This window comes from Peromyscus eremicus, chromosome 12 (genome assembly GCF_949786415.1).
Source record: "Peromyscus eremicus chromosome 12, PerEre_H2_v1, whole genome shotgun sequence".
NCBI lineage: Eukaryota > Metazoa > Chordata > Mammalia > Rodentia > Cricetidae > Peromyscus > Peromyscus eremicus.
The window spans coordinates 61,667,707-61,686,519 of record NC_081428.1 but is presented as its reverse complement, the minus strand read 5'-3'; the positions used below and the strand labels follow the sequence as shown (position 1 = coordinate 61,686,519).

At 52.3% G+C, this 18,813-nt stretch overlaps 1 protein-coding gene across 11 annotated transcripts in view; it reads left to right on the top strand.

Annotated features, from left to right (window-relative positions):
- The first annotated feature begins 4,105 nt into the window (after positions 1–4,105).
- Positions 4,106–18,813, top strand: part of Tnk2 (tyrosine kinase non receptor 2) — a 39,271-nt gene continuing 24,563 nt past the window's right edge. For 4 of the 11 annotated variants that reach the window (XM_059277067.1, XM_059277063.1, XM_059277066.1 and 1 more), the window contains exon 1: positions 4,107–4,871. Coding sequence is in view for 4 of the 11 variants with exons in the window: in XM_059277072.1 (XP_059133055.1) it covers positions 17,673–17,726 (54 nt within the window). In the remaining 7 variants the exon portion in view is untranslated. Of the gene's footprint in view, positions 4,872–17,604; positions 17,727–18,813 lie in introns of those variants that run through there. The other 7 variants (XM_059277069.1, XM_059277068.1, XM_059277073.1 and 4 more) reach the window with 5 other exon arrangements.

Sequence of the window (18,813 nt, the reverse complement as noted above, 5' to 3'; positions counted from 1 at the left end):
TTTCTCTGGATCCATTTTTGTACATTTTGTATTTTAAATAAAAAGTCAAAACAAGCTCTGTTTGGATATTTTCTATTTTTTTTAAATGATTTTTTTTTTAACGTGCTTTGATGTTCTGCCTGTATGTATGTCTGTGTGAAGGTGTCAGATCCTCTGGGACTGGAGTTACAGACAGTTGTGAGCTGCCATGTGGGTGCTGGGAATTGAACCCAGGTCCTCTGGAAAAGCAGCCAGTGGTCTTAACCTAGCTGAACCATCTCTCCAACCTTGGTATTTTCTATTTTATTGTCCTTTGATTAAACAACAACAACAACAACAACCCCAGGCCGGGTGGTGGTGGTGGCGGGGGCGGCGCATGCCTTTAATCCCAGCACTCGGGAGGCAGAGGCAGGCGGATCTCTGTGAGTTCGAGGCCAGCCTGGTCTACAGAGCGCGATCCAGGACAGGCACCAAAGCTACACAGAGAAACCCTGTCTCAAAAAACCAAACAACAAACAAACAAACCCATCCATATTTACTGGATTTAATTCACCTGCTGCTGGGAGGCTGCAACAATAGTTTTACAACCTTACTCTAATCAGAAAAGTCAGGGAGTGGGGTGGGGCAACAAAAAAACAAAGCCTTGGTGCAATGATTCCACAGCCTCCTTCAAGTCTTGGCTGAGTGTCTGTCTGCAGGTGTGAGCCAGGGTGCCTGCCACCCTTGCTTTGCTTTCTTGTCCACCCCGCAGGGCAACTGTCTCGGCGGAGATTCTTTGGGGAACCACCAACACAGCCCTCGAGCAGGTTGGCACACTCTGTTTTGAACTAGACCCGACAAGCCTTTCTCCCTGCAGAGTCACTGGGCTCTCTTCAAGTTCCAGGCCTGGGAAGAGTCTGGGTCAGGCACCTCCTGAGTCTCCTGAGCCTTCGCTGGCTTCTGATCTGAAGCTCGTTTCCTCCGTTATGCCCTTAGCTACCCCGGTGATAGAGCAGTCTCCAGCCACTTGTACTGCCGTGGTCGAGTGATGTGCAGAGACGGCCTCAGAGAAATCTCCCAGCGGCTTTCCAGCACTAGAGGCTCTGGTGGCGAACAGGGCAGGATGGAGGACTTCCGGTACCCTCAGATCTGAAGCTCCAGGTAACCACGCTCCAGGGATGTGTGAGGGCCATGGATCTTGCTCTGGAGGGCGGTTGGAGCAGAGATGGGAGAAGGGGAGGATGAGCTTCCCTGAGAGAATCCCTTACCAGGACCTTTGGGGTGGAGCTGCACTGACCCCTTACCCTGTTTGATTTGGAGCTGGATTTACCGGCAGGGGCATTTTGGTCAAATCGGTTGTTTGCATCTGCTGACCACGAAAATCTCGTTAGTCCCGATGTTTCCCTGAGGTCTAGCTCCTGCACTGGCATTGTTTTATTGTGCTTGAGTGGTTCAGAGAACAGATGATGGAGTCAGACGGATGGATGTGATTTCTGGCTTTACTGCTGTCGACGGAGTGATTCAGAAGAAGGCGCTTCATCACAGGAGGTCTCAGCTCTATCACTGGAAACCGAGAATGCAATGCGTCCTCATTGCTGTGGGCGGAGATGGGAATAATGCAGAGTGCAAGGCTATGCTCATAGGCTCTGTAAATCTTAGCCACTGTCATTACTGTGTGAGGGAGGTTGGGGACAGAATCCCTCGGCTCCCTTCTACCAAACACATTGAATTCTTTTTTTTCTTCCCCAACAAGGGGGAAGACCCTAGCTGAGATACAGAATATTTACCCCTCAGCTCCAGAGCAAGTCTCCATGATTCAGCATGTTTCTCTGTCCACCTCACGGAGCAAGTCACCATGACCCAAATCCACGCAGATTAGGCCCTGACCAGCTTACGTGGAACTCATCTCCTTTCCGGTTGTCCAAACTATCCACCTCCTTGGCTATAGCCTTTGATCTCAATGCTGGGCAAATAAGTACGGAGCAGGACCAAGCCCACCAGCCCACTTCCTGTAAGCCCAACACTCAGGAGTGGAGGGCTGATGGGGAGAAAAATCAAGCTTATTAAAATGCTTACTCTCTGATCAGATGAGTGGAACTACTGTCCCCCCAAAATGATTAAGTGTGCAAAAAAGCTACTACTACTACTACTACTACTACTATTATTATTATTATTATTATTATTTTTGGTTTTTGGAGATAGGGTTTATCTGTATAGCCCTGTCTGTCCTGAAACTCTCTGTAGATCAGGCTGGCCTCGAACTCAGAAATCTGCCTGCCTCTGCCTCCTGAGTGCTGGGATCAAGGGTGTGCACTACCCCTGACCGGCACAAAAGAGCTTTTATAACAGAAAAGGGGTGGGTCCTGGTCTGGTAAGGAGCAGGAAGAACTTATCCAGGGTCTGTCTGTACTCTGTCTCTGTCTCTTTCTTTCTCTCTCTCTCCACTTGCTAGGGAACATCTGACCTTGACTGCCTGGGGTTAGTTCCTGTAATTCTTTTTTTTTTTTTTTTTTTGGTTTTTCGAGACAGGGTTTCTCTGTGTAGCTTTGCGCCTTTCCTGGAACTCACTTGGTAGCCCAGGCTGGCCTCGAACTCACAGAGATCCGCCTGGCTCTGCCTCCCGAGTGCTGGGATTAAAGGCGTGTGCCACCACCGCCCGGCTAGTTCCTGTAATTCTTTAGACATACTGCTTTTCTGCAAGTTCAAACTCACAGCATTTTGAGGCTTTTTGTTAGGTGAAACACAGGGCTGAATAAGGAGTGGCCTTACATATTTTGCCTTTGTCTGAGGGTCACCGAATGTGGAATTTGTAAGCCTAAAGTATGGTTATCTGTCCACATCTTAATCATTTAGGGCGAGCTTTTCTTGAGAATTTAGAATGCTGTAAAAGGAGCAGAAAGTCAAAGGCTGTCCCCCACACAAAGCGACACCTGCTTACTCCTACCCTGATGGTTGACCCTTCATCCTAGAGGTGGAGACAAATCATGGGGTTCAGTGGCACTGAGCCTGTGGGTTCTAGGTCTTACTGTCTAGGCCTGCTTCCATTTGGGTTAGGATCACACTGCATTGGCATTGGGAATCCCGCTCTTGTTTTTTTCTTCCTGGAGAGGAGGCTATGCGCATGCGAGGCAAGAGAGGACCCAAGAGGGAGGGGTGGGAAGGGAGGATGATGGCATTGCTTGGGGGCAGTTTCTACCCAAGGCTCCCTTGTTCTTTGGTCCCAGGGAAAGAATGCAGGTAATGGTCCAATTTTTTTTTCCCTGCCTGGCTGCTAGATTACAGCAGAAACAACTGAGGAACGGGTAGAAGTGAATTTTCACTCCCACAGGGTAAACCCGCAGCCGCTGAAACGCCACTTAGAATTTCAAACATTCAGGAGGCAGCAGCAAGGAGCGTCACAAGTTCGAAGCCAGCTTAGGCTGCATTGTGAGCCCCTGTCTCAATGTGTCTTTTTTTTCCCCTTCCCTTCCCTCCCTTCTAAATTCAGACTCTTATTCTAGGACTTCAACCTCCTAATTTTGAACTTCACCTTTCTTTCAGTATCGCGCGCGCGTGTGCGTGTGCGTGTGCGTGTGTGCAGTAAAGGGACAGGACCCTTTAAGGGGGCGGAGCGACTCCCGTGGGCCCCACCCCCCCGGGGCGGCGCAGGCGCGCGCGGGCTCTGGGAACCCGGCTGGAGGGCCGCCGGCTCGCGGGGCCGCAGCACCTGCGGCGCGGCGCCCGGGTGGCCGAGGTCGACTGCCGGAGGCGGGGGGCGGGACGCCGGGCCCCCGCAGCCCTCTCGGGGCCGAGGCGGAAGCCGCGGGGCGGGGGCGCGCAGGGCAGCACCATCTGGAGGGGCGGGAGCGCGCGGCCTCTGGGGGGCAGGCGCGTGCGCGGCGCGGCGGGCTCGGGGGGTCGCCGGCGGGGGGCGCAGGAGGAGCGCGGCGGACTGAGCCCCGCGTTGCCGGAGCAGCAGCCGGCGCGCGTCGGGCGGCTCAGCTGGGGCCCGCAGCTTCTCCGCGGGCTGAAGCTCGGCGTGGAGGAGCAGGGCGGGGTGGGTCCGGCCGTGCAGGAGGAGGGCGGCGTGGGGCTGGGGGTGCAGGAGCGGGGCGGCCGCGGTCACGAGCCCAGCCTGGGGGTGCTGTGGGGGCCGCCCGACGCCGCGGACTGGAGGCGCCCGGCGCGCTGGACGGGCTCGGCCGGCGGGCCGGTGGCGCAGGAGGAGGGCCTGGGGCCCCGCAGGCAGCAGCAGGAGAAGGGGGGAGGCGGCCCCGCAGTGCAGGAGCGCGGCGAGGCCCGTGCCGGGGTGCAGGAGCGCGGGGAGGGCAGCCCACGCAGGCTTCTGCGGCAGCCCGAGGAGCTGCCCGAGTTGGCCCACGGCTCCTGTCCGCACACGGAGGAGCTCGAAAGTTCGGACGAGCGCAGCTGGGAGAGCGCCGGGCACCTAGGCAGGGAGGCGGTGGTCCTGGGAGCATCCCCCGCAAGTGGGGACAGACTCGAGGTGCTGGGAAGGGCCAGGCCTGTGGGACCCCGGGGGCCTGAAGGAGAGGGGCGCTTGGGGGTGCAGGAAGCAAATTGGCTGCCCGGGGTGCAGGAGGGCCAGGTCGTGTGGGCTGTTCAGGAAACGTATCTGAACGGTAAAGGGTCCCCAGGGCGAGAGGAATTCCAAGAGGGACACAGGACCCGCCGGCGCAGACGGCGGAGGAGGTGGTAAATCTGCAAGCTCCCTCGCTGACTGGCATCAGGAGTCCTCCGGTGCCAAGAGTAATGCAGGAGGGTGTAGGGGCTTGGGGAGCAGAAGACCGCTGTGAACCTGACCTTTGGAAGACATTGTCAGAGGGCAGGCACTCGCCTGCAGCAGGATCATCTCTGCTACCTCAAGTCTGAGCATCCTCGAAGCTGTGTCTGTCTCGGGGCAGCTGAAATCGCAGGTAAGAAAGGTCAGTTTTGTTCTCAGCTGGAGTTGGTGTGTTTAGAAGCACCGGAGTGTACGGGCTCCAAACGGCGCTTGCTACTCTCAGGTTGAGCAACCCGGGGAGCATCCTTCCCCCCCCCCCCGCACCCCACAATTGTGTCTAGCAGCTGCTGTAGTGGAGGAGTCACCTCTTTCAAGTCTAGACTGGATGTGAGACCGTTTGAGTGGCGGAGGGAAAGGAGGGTAGGGTAGCCCCAGGGCTGAAGTGGCGAGGTTGGAAGTCGTCCCCTCCATCTGTCGGCCGGTGGAGGTAGGTGTGCCTCCGTACCACAGCTGGCTGTTGCGCAATTCGCATCGGTGGCCCCAAGTCCTCCAGAAAAGGGAAGTGGGTAGTGTTGCCTTATCAGTGCCTTATCTTGTAGTCCTGCGGGTCACGTGAGGGTGGCAGCCAGTAGTGACTTGGGCACGAGCCTGACCTGCGCCTGCCACACGGTTTTGTCACGGTTGATTATGCTATGGGCCCAAAGCCAAGGATGGGTAGGGAAGCAAGAGAGCAACTGGTGAGGTCTTCGTCTCTGAATGGAGTGTACCAGCGGCTGCTACCTCCTCCTTACCCCAGGCCTTGACCTCACTCTGGAAAGGTGGCAGATAGGACGCTGTGGTATCCTATTAAGGTCCCTTCACACCCTTACCCAGCCTCGTGGTTGTTCTTGGCTAAGCCTAGAGGTGGAGCCAAGTGGCTAGGGCCAGTGGCTAGATTTGGTTTCTTTTTGACACACGAAGCCTCCAGCCCCTTCCTGGTCCCGGTGGGCTTAGTTGACAGCTTACAGTCTTTCTTTCCCTAGCCCTGTCAAGAGGTCTTGGCATCTCTGCCCCACCAGCGGGGATGGATCCAGAGTCGCTGTCTCAGAACTTTAGCCCGGGATATCTCTGCCCCAGCCCACTGTGTATGTGTGGGAGTCAGATGACTCCCACACCCCGGTTCTGAACCAGCCTGGGTGGAGATAGGGTTCTCCTGTGGGGGCAGAAGAAGGGGTGGTGGCGGCTGGGACCGGCGGAGGAGCCAGTTTGCCTGCTCTGGCAAGCCCAACCTGTCTGTCGGCTTCATCCCGTGCCTATCACACTGTGTCTCAAACGTTCTGACACCGGAAGTTTAGCGCTGTGTCTCCACGGTGCCACGCACGCGCTCCTGGAATGACCGGAGTGGTTCTGCCTCCCTGGCTTCAGTGGAGAGAATTCAGCTCTCGGCATATGTGTGAGCTACACTTAACTTCAGGTTGACTTTCCCGAACTTTCGGATGAACAGAAGGAGAGCGACTGGTCTGCTCTTGGGCACTCTCTGAGTGGGCGGTACCTAGCATTTGTGGGAATGGAAATCAAATAGTGACCTTTTAGAGTCTGGCTTCTTTGGTTCAGCATCATTATTTCAAAACTTACTCATATTGTTACATGTGTCATTAGTTCATTCCCTGTCATTGCTCAGCAGTCTCGAATGGGTATCGTCTTTATATCCAATGGGTACCTGGTGAGGGGTAGGTTTCAGATTTAGTATTACAGATATAGCCTCTTTGGATGATGTCTTTGTGTGGATGTATGCTTTTATTCTCCCAGGTAATTCTTAGGACTGGAATGCTTGCATTATATTGTAGGTGAACATTTAACCTTTAAGGAACTTCTAGACTTATCACATAACTCCATTAATAACTACCATATTTGCATTTTCACAAACCAGTTAAAAATAAATTAAAAAAATTTGAAACAAATGAGAAAATAGTATTAAAAATAAATAGCTAGTTGGGCAGTGGTGGCGCACGCCTTTAATCCCAGCGCTTGGGAGGCAGAGGCAGGTGAATCTCTGTGAGTTCCAGGCCAGCCTGGTCTACAAATTGAGTTCCAGGACAGCCAGGACTGTTACATAGAGAAACTCTGTCTCAAAAAACAAAACAAAAAAAAAACAACCAAACAAAAAACTAACTAACTAACTAGCTGGCCATGGTGGTATGTACCTGTAACCCGAGCTACTTGGGATATTGAGGCAGGAGACTTACTTGAGCCCAGGGGCTAAAAGCCAGCCTGAGCAACATAGCAGGACCCTAGCTCAGCGAACAACCAGCTCCCCAACCCCCCCAACCTACTAGACAGACTGTTTTTCAAAGTGGTTGGACAGTTTTCTAAACCTACCACATACTGTATGGTGGTATCTTTAGCCATCTAGGAGGTCTGTGTTGTGTATCTGATATGGCTGAGTTAGCATTCCTTAGTGACTAATAGTGACGTCTCTTCGTGTACTCATTTGGTGGAGTATCTAGTCACATTACTTACCCATTGTGCCGTTGTTGGGTTTTTTTTTTCTCGTGTTTTAAAGAATTTAAGAATATATTCAGAATATAAATGTTTTATCAGATGCATAATTTTGCAGATGTTTTCTTGTAGTTTGTGGCCTGAATTTTAATCACTTTCTCCCCCTTTCTCCCTTTCTCATCCTCTCTCTTTGCTGTTGTTTTAATTGAATTTTATTTACATTTATTTACTTAATATGTGTATGTTCATACGTGTGGAAGCCAGAGAAAACCTTTGGGAGTCAGTGTTCTCCTTCTACGATGCGGGTCCAGGAATCCAGCTCAAGTGGTCAGTTTTGGCAGAGAGTGCCTTTACCCAGTGAGCCATCTTGCTAGACTTTTTTTTAAATCTTTAGACAGGATCTTATGTATCCCAGACTGACTTCAGACTCCCTCTATAGCTGAGGATGACTTTGAACCAATCTGGTGCCCTTTGATGGTCAGACAACTGGATTAGGTTATCTGCTGCCCCTTGTGGGATCCAGAAATGGAACTCAGATTGGCTTTCAGTTCTCGGGCCTGCCTCCGTGCTGACACTCCAGATGGGTACCACACATGGTGACTGTTAATGCGGAGCCTGGGTCCTGAAACCTCCCCAAACTGAGTTCTAGCAGCTTTTCGCTTTCTTGAAGAGTCCACAGCATTTTCTTGGTAGTCTTCATGTCATCGGCTAGCAAAGACAGTTTTATTTTTCCTTCCTGATCTCTGTGCTTGTAGTCTGTTTCCTTTCTTGTCTGGTCATAATGACTGTATCATCTGGTGTGGAAGAATAGACACCTCAGTGCTGATCCCTGAGGAAATCATTAAGTCCTTCACCGTTGAGTGTGCTAGTAATTGTGGGTTTTTTTCATGTACTTTTAAAATGCATCAGTTTGAAAACTCTTCTTTTGTGCCTGTTGGTGAGAGTTTTTTTTTTTTTTTTTTTTTTTTTTTTTTGGTTTTTCGAGACAGGGTTTCTCTGTGTAGCTTTGCGCCTTTCCTGGGACTCACTTGGTAGCCCAGGCTGGCCTCGAACTCACAGAGATCCGCCTGGCTCTGCCTCCCGAGTGCTGGGATTAAAGGCGTGCGCCACCACCGCCCGGCTGTTGGTGAGAGTTTTAATCAGAATGGTTGTTGGGTTTCTCTGTGTCATATAGTCACACACACACACACACACACACACACACACACACACACACATAGTCCTATGTAATTCACGCGTTAACAAATCAAACAGAAAACCCAATAATCGTTGATTGACGCAGAGCATCTGGCAGTGCCCCACAACGGTGAACTCACTCTGTAGACCAGACTGGCTTCAGACTCAGAAACCTGCCTGCCTCTGCCTCCACAGTGCTGGGATGAAAGGCGTGCGCCACCACTGCCTGGCTGACTGGGTCTCGATATGCTGCAATTGTTCAGGAGATACAGCTCGTCATGGGAGCGGGAAGGCGGGGGTGGGGATGGGGGTGGGGTGGGGCAGGCATCTCCTTCCGTAGTAGCAGGGACTTATGGGGTGACTTGCTCCAGGAAATAGGGAACACTTGGACTGGAGTTGGGACTGTGATTCTCTCATTTTCTCTAGCCAAGCCCTCTCTCCTAAAGGTCCCCAAACAGCACCACTACCTGGGGACCGTGTGCTGGAATGGTTGACATTTCCTGTTCAAACCATACTTCCTCCTCTTGATGGTTTTGGTAGCACACATCCTCTAGTGTCCTGAAGAGGAGGGAATGCACATGAGCCATTGATGGAGACCACACTGGACTACACTTACTCCGTTGGTGGTTACGTGGCTAAAGAGCTCTAGGTCAGAAACTGCTTCCCTTCCATATCTTGAGGGTATGAGCCATTGTATTGTAGGTTTCATCGTTTGCACTTACGTTAGTCACGATCGCCGTGATAAATACCTAAGGAAAGCTGCTGAGAGAGGAAACACTTTTAGTGATGGTTTCGGTCTGGGCTTGGCTGGCTCCATGGCTTCTTGGCCTATAGTGAGGCAGTCGGGCATGGCAGAGCATTATTTCCAACTTCATGGAGGTAGGAAGATAGGCAGGAAGGGGCCAGTGACCTCACTCCTCTAGCCAGGCCCATCTCTAGCTAATGTCCTCACATTATGACCCCGTCAAATGATTAATTCACTGACTAGGTCAGACACCTCATGATCCAGCCACCTCTCTGTAGCTCCACAAGCTGGTGACCAGGCCTTGAACACAGGAGCCTTTCTGGGAACACTTCCCATCCAAACCAGAAGAGTGTTGAAGTTTAAAGCCATTCCAGTCTTTTGGGCACATGAAGAGCTGTTGAAACTGTACTGTCCCCTTAGATAATCCAGGGCTCACTGAAAGACGTCTTCTTCCCAGAAAGCCGTGACTCCCTGAGACTTAGACGTCTACATTTAAAAAAGTTATCTGGAAAATTCAGGAGAAATGTGGGAATGTAACAAGGGGGAAATTCTCAGAATCATTTTCTCTGCATGTTGATATGAGTTCTCCACTGATGTTAACGAGACTTAGCATTTAGAATTATCTGAATGAGTAGGTCTGTAAGCGTATGCTTATTTTCATGATGTGTAGAGTATTTTTAAAAAGTGTGCCATGTGTGGGCTGGAGAGATGGCTCAGCAGTTGAGAGCCCTGACTCTTCTCCCAGGGGACCCAGGTTCAATTCCCAGCACCCACGTGGCATCTCACAACTGTCTGTAATTCCAGTTCTAGGGGATCTGGCATCTTCATACAGACATATATGCAGGCAAAACACTAATGTACATTTAAAAAAAAGTGTGCAATGTCAACAATGGATGCACTATTTGGAAATGGATCGGTTTGGCCAGGACAAATGATCGGCACAATTACAGGTTTTGTCTAGAGCTGTGCTTCTCAGCCCAAGTTCAGATCCATTCGAAGAGTCTTCAAGACTACTTAGACCAATTTGATTAGAATCCTAGGGAATGGAGCCCCAGTGTTGACCTTTTCCTAGCACCCGGGTGATTTTAATGCACAGCTAGACAACCCCCTGCTCCAGAGCTTAGAGAGCCTTGCTTTCAGATGGTAGTTAATGGACCAGTGGCTACGGCATATCTCAAGAGCTTGTTAGAAATTCAAACACAGCCTTTAATCCTAGCACTCGGGAAGCAGAGGCAGGCGGGTCTCTGAGTTGGAAGCCAGCCTGGTCTACAGAGAAAGTTCCAGGACTGCCAGGGCTACACAGAGAAACAGTGTTGAAAAACCAAAAAAAGAAAAAAAAAATGCAGAAAATTTCTTGAAGTCAACCTTGTATCTGTGAAGTTAGGACCTACATTTATGACTTTGAGTACATTAGATTTAAAAAACAGTGATCTGTACTTAGGAATGCCTGCTGTGGGCCTGCCTGTTATTTGGGACTGTATCTGTTGTTTACTCTTGATTTGCTTTATTTTTCTTCTTCTTCTTCTTCTTCTTCTTCTTCTTCTTCTTCTTCTTCTTCATGTATGTGTGTGAGTGAGAGTGTGGACATGCATGCATGTGCCCTAGTACATGTGTGAAGATTAAAGAATAACCCTAGTCTTCTACCTCATTTTGAGACAGTGTTTTCTTTTTGTGCCATGCTGTGTGTGCCAGTCTTACCAGCCCACCGTGTCCAGGGAGTCAGTCCCCTGTCTATTCCCAGTTTGCCGTAGGAGCACTGGGAATTTGCTACCTTGCCTGGTTTTAAGTGGGTTCTGGGAGATTCAGACTCTTTGTACAGGTTCATGTCCTTGCACTTTTCGGACATCTCCCTAGCCCACTGTCTGCTTGCTTGCTTTCTTTTGTTTTGTTTTTTCAAGACAGGGTTTCTCTGTGTAGTTTTGGTGCCTGTCCTGGATCTGGCTCTGTAGACCAGGCTGGTCTTGAACTCACAGAGATCTGCCTGGCTCTGCCTCCCAAGTGCTGGGATTAAAGGTGTGCACCACCACCTCCCCAGCCTCCCTATCTCACACACACACACACACACACACACACACACACACACACACACACACAGATCCACCTGGCTCTGCCTCCCGAGTGCTGGGATTACAGGTGTGCACCACCTCCCCCGGCCTCTCTCCCTCTCTCTCTCTCTCTCTCTCTCTCTCTCTCTCTCTCTCTCTCTCTCTCTCTCTCTCTCACACACACACACACACACACACACACACACACACACACACACACACGAGGCCACAGGCAGTATGTGAAGGTCAGAGGATAACTTGTGAAGTTGATACTTCTTCCTCTATGTCCTTGCTGGGGTCAGACTGAGGCTCGCCCTTCGGTGGCCAGGCTGAGAGGCGGGCATGCGCCTTAATGGTCGAGCCATCTCCATAGCGGAGTTGTTTTTGATACTTTGTTTCCCTGGTTTAAAGAACAAAAAATCTTGTTCTTATTTTGTGGATACACTTTATCAGTTTGAGCATATTCTGCGAGTTTTCTGTCTGGAGTTTTCTTCTGCAGAGCTCCCGTTTTGTTTTGGTTTTTTCCTAGTTGCTTTTTTGTGTGCGTTTTGTTTTCTCCCACACAGAGGCTTTCCTTTGTTATTTGGTAAATTTTTGTTGTCTGCTTCTAATCAAGGAAGAAGTTTGTGGGGACTCTGGTGTTGGGTGGCTTGTTGACAGTTTCCTAGGGTGACTTGAGCAGGCCATTTATTGGAAGCCTTAGTTTAGGTGTTTTTCCATCGTTCTTGGTCTGGTCGGAGTCCAGAAGACATCACTTGCCTTTTGCCAGCACGGAGGCCCCAGGTTTTCGGAGCAGGCAGAGAAGAGAGCCGTCACCTTGGCATTTTCTGTATGCTCTCCTTGTTGGAGATGTGGTTCTCCCTGTTGTCAGTAATGCCTCCTGGGATACTGTACAGAGACCTAGTGTGTTTCTCTGTGGAGAGGGAAGGGCCTCTGAGGGGTAGTGGAGGGTAGTGGAGGGCAGGCCGGTCACCTGGTGGCTTGTGTTGGGAAGGTAGACAAGAGGTATTGTTAAGCTGGGTGGGCAGTGGTGCATGTCTTTAATCCCAGCACTCCCAGGCAGATCTCTGTGAGTTCGAGGCCACCCTGGTCTACAGAGCGAGATCCAGGACAGGCATCAAAGCTACACAGAGAAACCCTGTTTCAAAAAAGAAAAACAAACAAACAAAAAAGAGGTCTGTTAGTTCTTACACCAAGTTGACTAGTTACAACCTTGCCCTTGAGCATTTTTAGCCCTTCCCTCCACACCTCTTTTCCGGCTGCCTCTTACATTCTCCCTCACCTCTTCCCTTGGTAGCCACTCCTGAAGACTCCTTTCATGCTTTGGACCAGACACATCCCTTGCCCATTCAGAATCTCAGTTTGCCTGTGATCAGACAGGCAGGATGCAATGGGATTTGAAGTACCCGGATGCTTCTCCTACTCCCAGACTCTCCTGGGGCCTCAAGCCTGCAGTGGCTCCTGCATTGGGGTTGCTGGGGCTTTGGTCTGAAGGTGTGGGCGGTGCACGCTGCACGGTGAGCGTTCCACGGTGCCCGGCTCTGGTGCAACTTTGCTGCTGTCCCTTGCCTTACCCCTCTGCGAGGGCCCAACAATAGGCCTCTTCAGCTCTGGGCTGTTGCTGAAGGAGTGGGGTGGGCAAAGCTAGAGCCAGAAGTAGGCAGGGTGGCCAGCTGGGTGGCCCTGCCCAGCCCTGGAAGAGCTGGCGGTGGCTGAGTGCATTGTCCTCTGACCCCGCCCCCCTTTTCCCTGGAGCCAGTGCTGGGTCTTGGTGCCACGAGGGTGCCTGGACAGGACAGTGGGTGAGAGGTCTGCAGGTTGGTATCCGAGCCCTGGGGCAACGGTGTGTGTCACACATGGACAGGAACCTGGCAGCTGTAGGGATCTGTCCCTGGTCACACACTGCTAGGGTATTGACAGTAGGAGCACTATAGGATCTAGGTAACCTGTGGACAGCAGGGTTGATGTGCTTCTCCTTAGCTGGTGGAGCACAAATCCCATTACTTCATAATCAAGAGCAACAGGTGGGTGTTCAGAGCAGGCTGAGGATGTAGATTCTTCTCTCCCCCTGAAGTTGGAGGGGGTTTACCATGGGAGGGCTTCCATGTCTGATGCTTCCGTACCTTACTGTCTCCCCCCGACACTATATTCTCCCCTTTCCAGTCCCCCAATAAGACTGGGATGCCTGATGGATACAGGCTTCCACGGGGTTGACCCATGTGGCATTCTGAACCCCAGTCTGTTTCCCTGCAGTCTAGTAAGAAGACTCTTCTGTGAAGGCTGGTTCAGACTCTCTTCTGGCTGAGCTGTCCTTGGGTCTGAAATGGCTAATGTTAGCAGCAAAGTAGTTTAGTGGGTCTAGGGCCAAAGTATTGAAATGATTGACAGCCCCCTCTTCCCATGAAGGAGTTACCGTCTCTGGATTGAAAACGGTGAGCAGGAATAGGGCTCGGTGGTAACACACTTTAAATCCCAGCGCTTGGAAGGTCGAGACAGGCAGACAGTTCGAGGCCAGCCAGGGCTACATCGTGTGGAGGGGAGGACAGGGAAAGCCAAGACAGGGAGAGAGGGGGTGGTGATCAGACTTGTCCTTGGTGTCCACCAGGCAGCCAGGTGCCGCAGCTCATGGGGGAAGAGCCCATCTTTCTCCATCGTCTGTCCGAAGGCCAAAGTCCTTTTTAGCTCTCTTGACCGTGTCTCTTGCTGGGTTCTGGCTATTTTACCAGGTACTAACCACATTAGAAGCCTGTGCAAATGGCTATCTCAGGAGAATTGTGTGCTAACCAAAGAGTTACACAAATACTAACTCTGTAAGGACTGGAATATGATAGATACTATTTTATGTGCATGGGTGAATTGCCTGCACATATATCCCTGCGTGGTGTATCACATGAGTGCAGTACCCACAGAGACCAGAAGGGGGCCTCAGATTTCCCCTGGAACTGGAGTCACAAGCAGTTGTAAGCACCGTGTGGGTGCTAGGAATTGGACGATGGTCCTTTGGAAGAGCAGCCAGTACTTTTAACCACTGAGCCATCCATCTATCCAGACCCATGATGGATCTTTTTAAAAAATATGCTGGGCTCTTCACATGTTTTTGTTCTCTTATTGATATGCATTCCTTCAATAAAACAAAGGGGCTTGGTAGAGCAGCCATTTGGGACTTGGAGAAATGACAGCATTTGATTGGGGTCTTAAAGATACGTAGGGGTTCATGTTGAAGTTGAAGAGACTGAGTATCACAAAGGAGAACTTTTCACTGTGGGGTCCCTTTGGTACAGGTGGGGGGGAGTGCTGAGGAGGCTGAAGTGTGTGATTGGATGGTGGCCTGGGGGAAGGAGGAGTCATGGCTGCTGGTGGGGGTGTGGCTTCTGTCCGGGTGGTTTGTGCTGCTCGCCCCTGGGATGCTGGGCAGGTCTTGCAGTAGCTGCGGTCAGGAGGAGTAGTGGGCATGCCCAGCAGGAGTTAGCAGGGGTGGAGCGCGCTCGCTCGCTCGCTCGCTCGCTCGGGCCGTGCCGCTCATGGAAGCCGTGCAGCATCCTGCGGAAGTACCGTGTTAATTCTGACGGAGGAGTTGAGAGCTGCAGGTGCTTCTGAGTTGAAGACGGTGCAGGGGGCAGTGGGACCTAGGAATGAGGAAATTAATCATTCTTAGAAAAGAAGGAAGGGCGACGTCTCCAATCTTTAGAAATACAGTTAAGAAAGAGAGTAATAATAGCAGCTGATAGGGAGGGTGAGTCTTTTTCCGCTGGGGTGTGGCCGCCTCCGCCGGTTGGTTGCCCATGCTTCTGTGGATGGCCTCAGACCCATGAGCGTGTGGGCAGCGCTAATTGGATTCAGTGGGTTCTAAAAAATAAAATAACAGCAATAAAAGAAATACAGCGAGTAGTTCAGAGAATGAATGTTTCTCAAAAAGGATGAAGTAATTATAAAGACAGTCTATCTTAAAAGTTAGAAATGCACCTCCTAATACTGTGTATGCTTTAAAATACTCTCTAATTCTCCTCTAAACATTATTTCATTAATTAGATTTCAAGTGAAATATTTTTTAACAATAAGGAAGATGAGCCGGGCGGTGGTGGCGCACGCCTTTAATCCCAGCACTTGGGAGATAGAGGCAGGTGGATCTCTGTGAGTTCGAGGACAGCCAGGGCTACACAGAGGAACCTTGTCTTGGGGGGAAAAAAAGGAACAGAAGGAAGATGAAGAGGTTTCAGGCTAGCCTTGGTCTGTGGGCCCAATATCCTTAGGGAAAATCACTCAGCCTGGCCAACCGCAGGACCTCAGCTAGCCAGCTCTTTGGGAGTGAGTGGGCCCCTTGTCCTGGAGATGGAGAGGGTGTGGACAGTCATGGTGTGTGTCTGAATCACTCCCTTTTCTTCCTTGGCCTCTGGCCAGCTGCCTCCTCAGAGCAGTGATGTCATACCACGCTGACCTGAAGGTGTGGGGTTGCTTGGTACAGTCCCCTCTGGGATGAGGTCTTGAGGGGAACCGGCCTGGCCTTGGTCCAGAACCTTGGGCCCTGCGTACGTAGAGGTGAGGTGAGCAGATCTGACCTGGTGAGTTTCATATGGGAGGTAAGAGAATCCCGTGGCTGTGGCTAGGGGAGGAGCTGTGGGCCTCCCTTTCTTTCCCAATATGTTATTCCTCCTGTGCTTACAGGAGAGGAAGAGGGGGAAGGGGAAGCTTGGTTGTGGGGTTGGCATATATATCCAAGGATCTGGTAGGTGGTTCTTTTGGGGAAAAAAACCCCCAAATCCTCTTGGCAGGAAGTTGGTTGTCACGCCTGGTTCTCGGTGTGGATTTGTGATTTCACTGGCGCTGTTGGAGAGGCTGGGCAGGTGGGCTGGCTCCTTTTCGTTGTGGTGTGGCGAGATAAAGGGGAGGGTGAAGCGAGGTGAGGGTGCCTGTGTGGACTGGGTTCCTCAGCTCTCAGAGGTGTTTGGGTTCTGTGGAGCGCGTGACAGTAGAGTGTTGGGAGATGAGGTGGAGAAAGCAAGAATGAGGAATGGTTTGGAATCAAACCTTCATTCAGCCTGCCTGGGCGAAAAGGGATGGGCAAGGTGTACTCAGCCTTGCTGTGTCAGCAGCCGGCTGACTTTGGATTCTGGTAGCTGTTCCGTCCCCTGGAGCTGCCATTTTTCATCCCCAAGACTAGTTTCTGCCATCGCTATGGTAAGGTACCAAGGAGCTTCCACGTAGTCGAGAACCCGGGGCCTGGCAGATTCCCCTCTCTGTCTTAGCTGCTCTAAGATGGGCTGGGTGAGGAGGAAGCCTGCTGGGAACTCTTTCCTTTGCCTTGGGACTGATTGCAGGGGCATCTAAACATCTCTCTTCTCTCTGCCCCATCCTAGGAAGGAGGGAGGAGGAGAGTGCCCTGAGCTCTTCTGAGCTCTAAATACATGGTTGGAAGGAGTCAGAGGATGCCTCAGATGCCATAGGAATGAGGGTGTGTGTGTGTGCGCGCATGAGTGTGTGTGTGTGTGTGTGTGTGTGTGAGAGAGAGAGACCTTGGGGACCTGGGTTGGAGGGAGAACTGGCATTTCCTTGCTGGCTGGCTATAACCTCACCCCAGGGCTCAGAGAGCAACCTTTCCCAGCACGTGTTGGAGCGACTTCTCCAGCAGTCTGGCTCTCCAACTCTGGCTCTCCAGACTCTCCAAGTCTGGCCCCTGCACACTGGTCTGCTTAGCATGCCCAGGCTCTGTGCTGTCCGGAGAGCTAAGGGCAGTGGGATGGCCTGAGTCTGGGGCAGTCAGCCTGCCTATGGGGTGTGTGTGGGGGGTGGGGGTGGGGGGCGGATGAACAGACAGACGGATGGGACGTGACTTCCATGACTGGATGAGGAGTGGGTTAGGGAGTTTAGAACTTGTCGGTGTGCCCAGCAGGTGGGCGTCAAGCGCTCTTGGTGTGGAGTAGACTTGGGCGTAGAGGCGGGTGGAAGATGTTTGAATCCCTGAGATTGCTGGGAAGGGCTCGGTGAAGTAGGAGACAGGCTTCTGTGGCTTCTTAGGTGGCCCCCGTATTATTGAATATCGGAGTGTTTGGATCCCCGAGATCCTGATGGGTGGTGGCTCGGGAGCTTGAGTCCTGGAGGTGTCCTGAAGTTGAGAGGAGCAGTGACTCTGAAGTCAGAGAGGGCGGAGCCTCTGCCCTGGCTTCCTAAGGGTCGCGGCTGCCGCTGGTTAGCTGCCCGAGGGGCAACTGTACACAGAGACGAATAGAAACTGGGAAGGAGGCTGCGGGGGGTCGGGGGGGGGCTGCCCACAGGCCCAACTGGAGGCTGTGACAACCTGCTGGTTGTGGACCCGAGCCCTTGGAATTCACGCAGGTGCCAGGGTTGGAGCCTTTCCTGCCGAGGCGCTTTAGCGGCCCCTCCCCTCCTGAAGGATGCTCGAGGCCCGCCCCCCCCCCTCCCCCCCCCGGACGCAGGGGAGTGACGCTGGCTGCGGGTGCTGCCGCCGCCGCCGCCGCCCGTGTGCCGCTGGAGGGGCGGGGGCTGCGGGGAGCACCGCTTCCCTCCCTGCCCCAGCGGTGGGACTTGGGGTCCAATGGGGGAGAGATCTGCTTACCAGCGCCTGGCTGGGGGCGAGGAGGGACCGCAGGTAACGGGGATGGCGAGATACCTGGAGCTCAGGCCTCATCTGCTTGTGATTTGTGGGCCCAGCTCTGCTCTCTGCAGCAAGAGCTTCGGAAGAGTCCAGGGTGCCTGTGTTTTTTTTCTCCCCCCCCCCCCCAGATCTCTAGGGCCAGGAGGCTGGGAGCAGAGTGGGGTGTGTGTGTGTGTGTGTGTGTGTGTGTGTGTGTGTGTGTGTGTGACAGATATGTCTGAGGTGATGGTGGTGGTGAATTATTGATGTTGGTATCTGACTTAGTGAGCATGGATCCCGAGGGGCCCAAATAAGCTACCTTTGGGCTTTCTGCATTGCGGGTACGGAGCCTAGGGGTACACTCTTTTATGGGAGGAAGCTGTGTTTTGGGCGGTCCCATGTACTGGCCGGTTGAGTATGTGTATCAATCCTAATATCCCCGTGTGCTTTGGAAAATGGCACGGTTTCTCCTTGGAGATGAAGCACCTTCTTTCCTAGCCGGGAGAGGGCAGTAGCTGGCAGGAGAAGGGAAATGTGCCTGGGAGTTGAGACCGAAAGGTCAGGGCTGTTTTCCCAGGCGAGGAAGAGGTCCAGGAACTGATCTGGCTTCTGACCCTGCAATATATGTATGTTGCTCCTCTTCAAGTCTCCCATAGCTGGATTCTGGGTAAGCTGCCAAGTTACTTAGACACCCGAGGAAAGGGTCAGGCATGGGGTTCTGGTGGATTTGGGGCATGCCTTTCTGGGGTGGCTAGAGTTTTTACATTGGCCATTCTGATCAGCCTCAGCTTGCGGTAGAGGAAATAAACCTGTTTAATTTACCGACAGACCCGGGTCTGCTTCACGTGGTATCCTACGGAGAAGGATGGGCTGTGGCCTTCTCCAGTCTGAGGGTGTGGTCAGCCAACCTGTGGAGAAAGGCAGTGTCCGTGTATCCTCAGCCTGACCTTGCCTTGCACGTTAGCTCTGACCTCAGTTCTCACCCTGATCATTTGCTAAGCCTGAAGAGAGGCTGTACCTGGCAATCCACAATCTCCGTATGGGTGACTGCAGTGGGGAAGGGCTAGTGCTGGGGGCCACCCACCCCCCACCCCACCCCCCG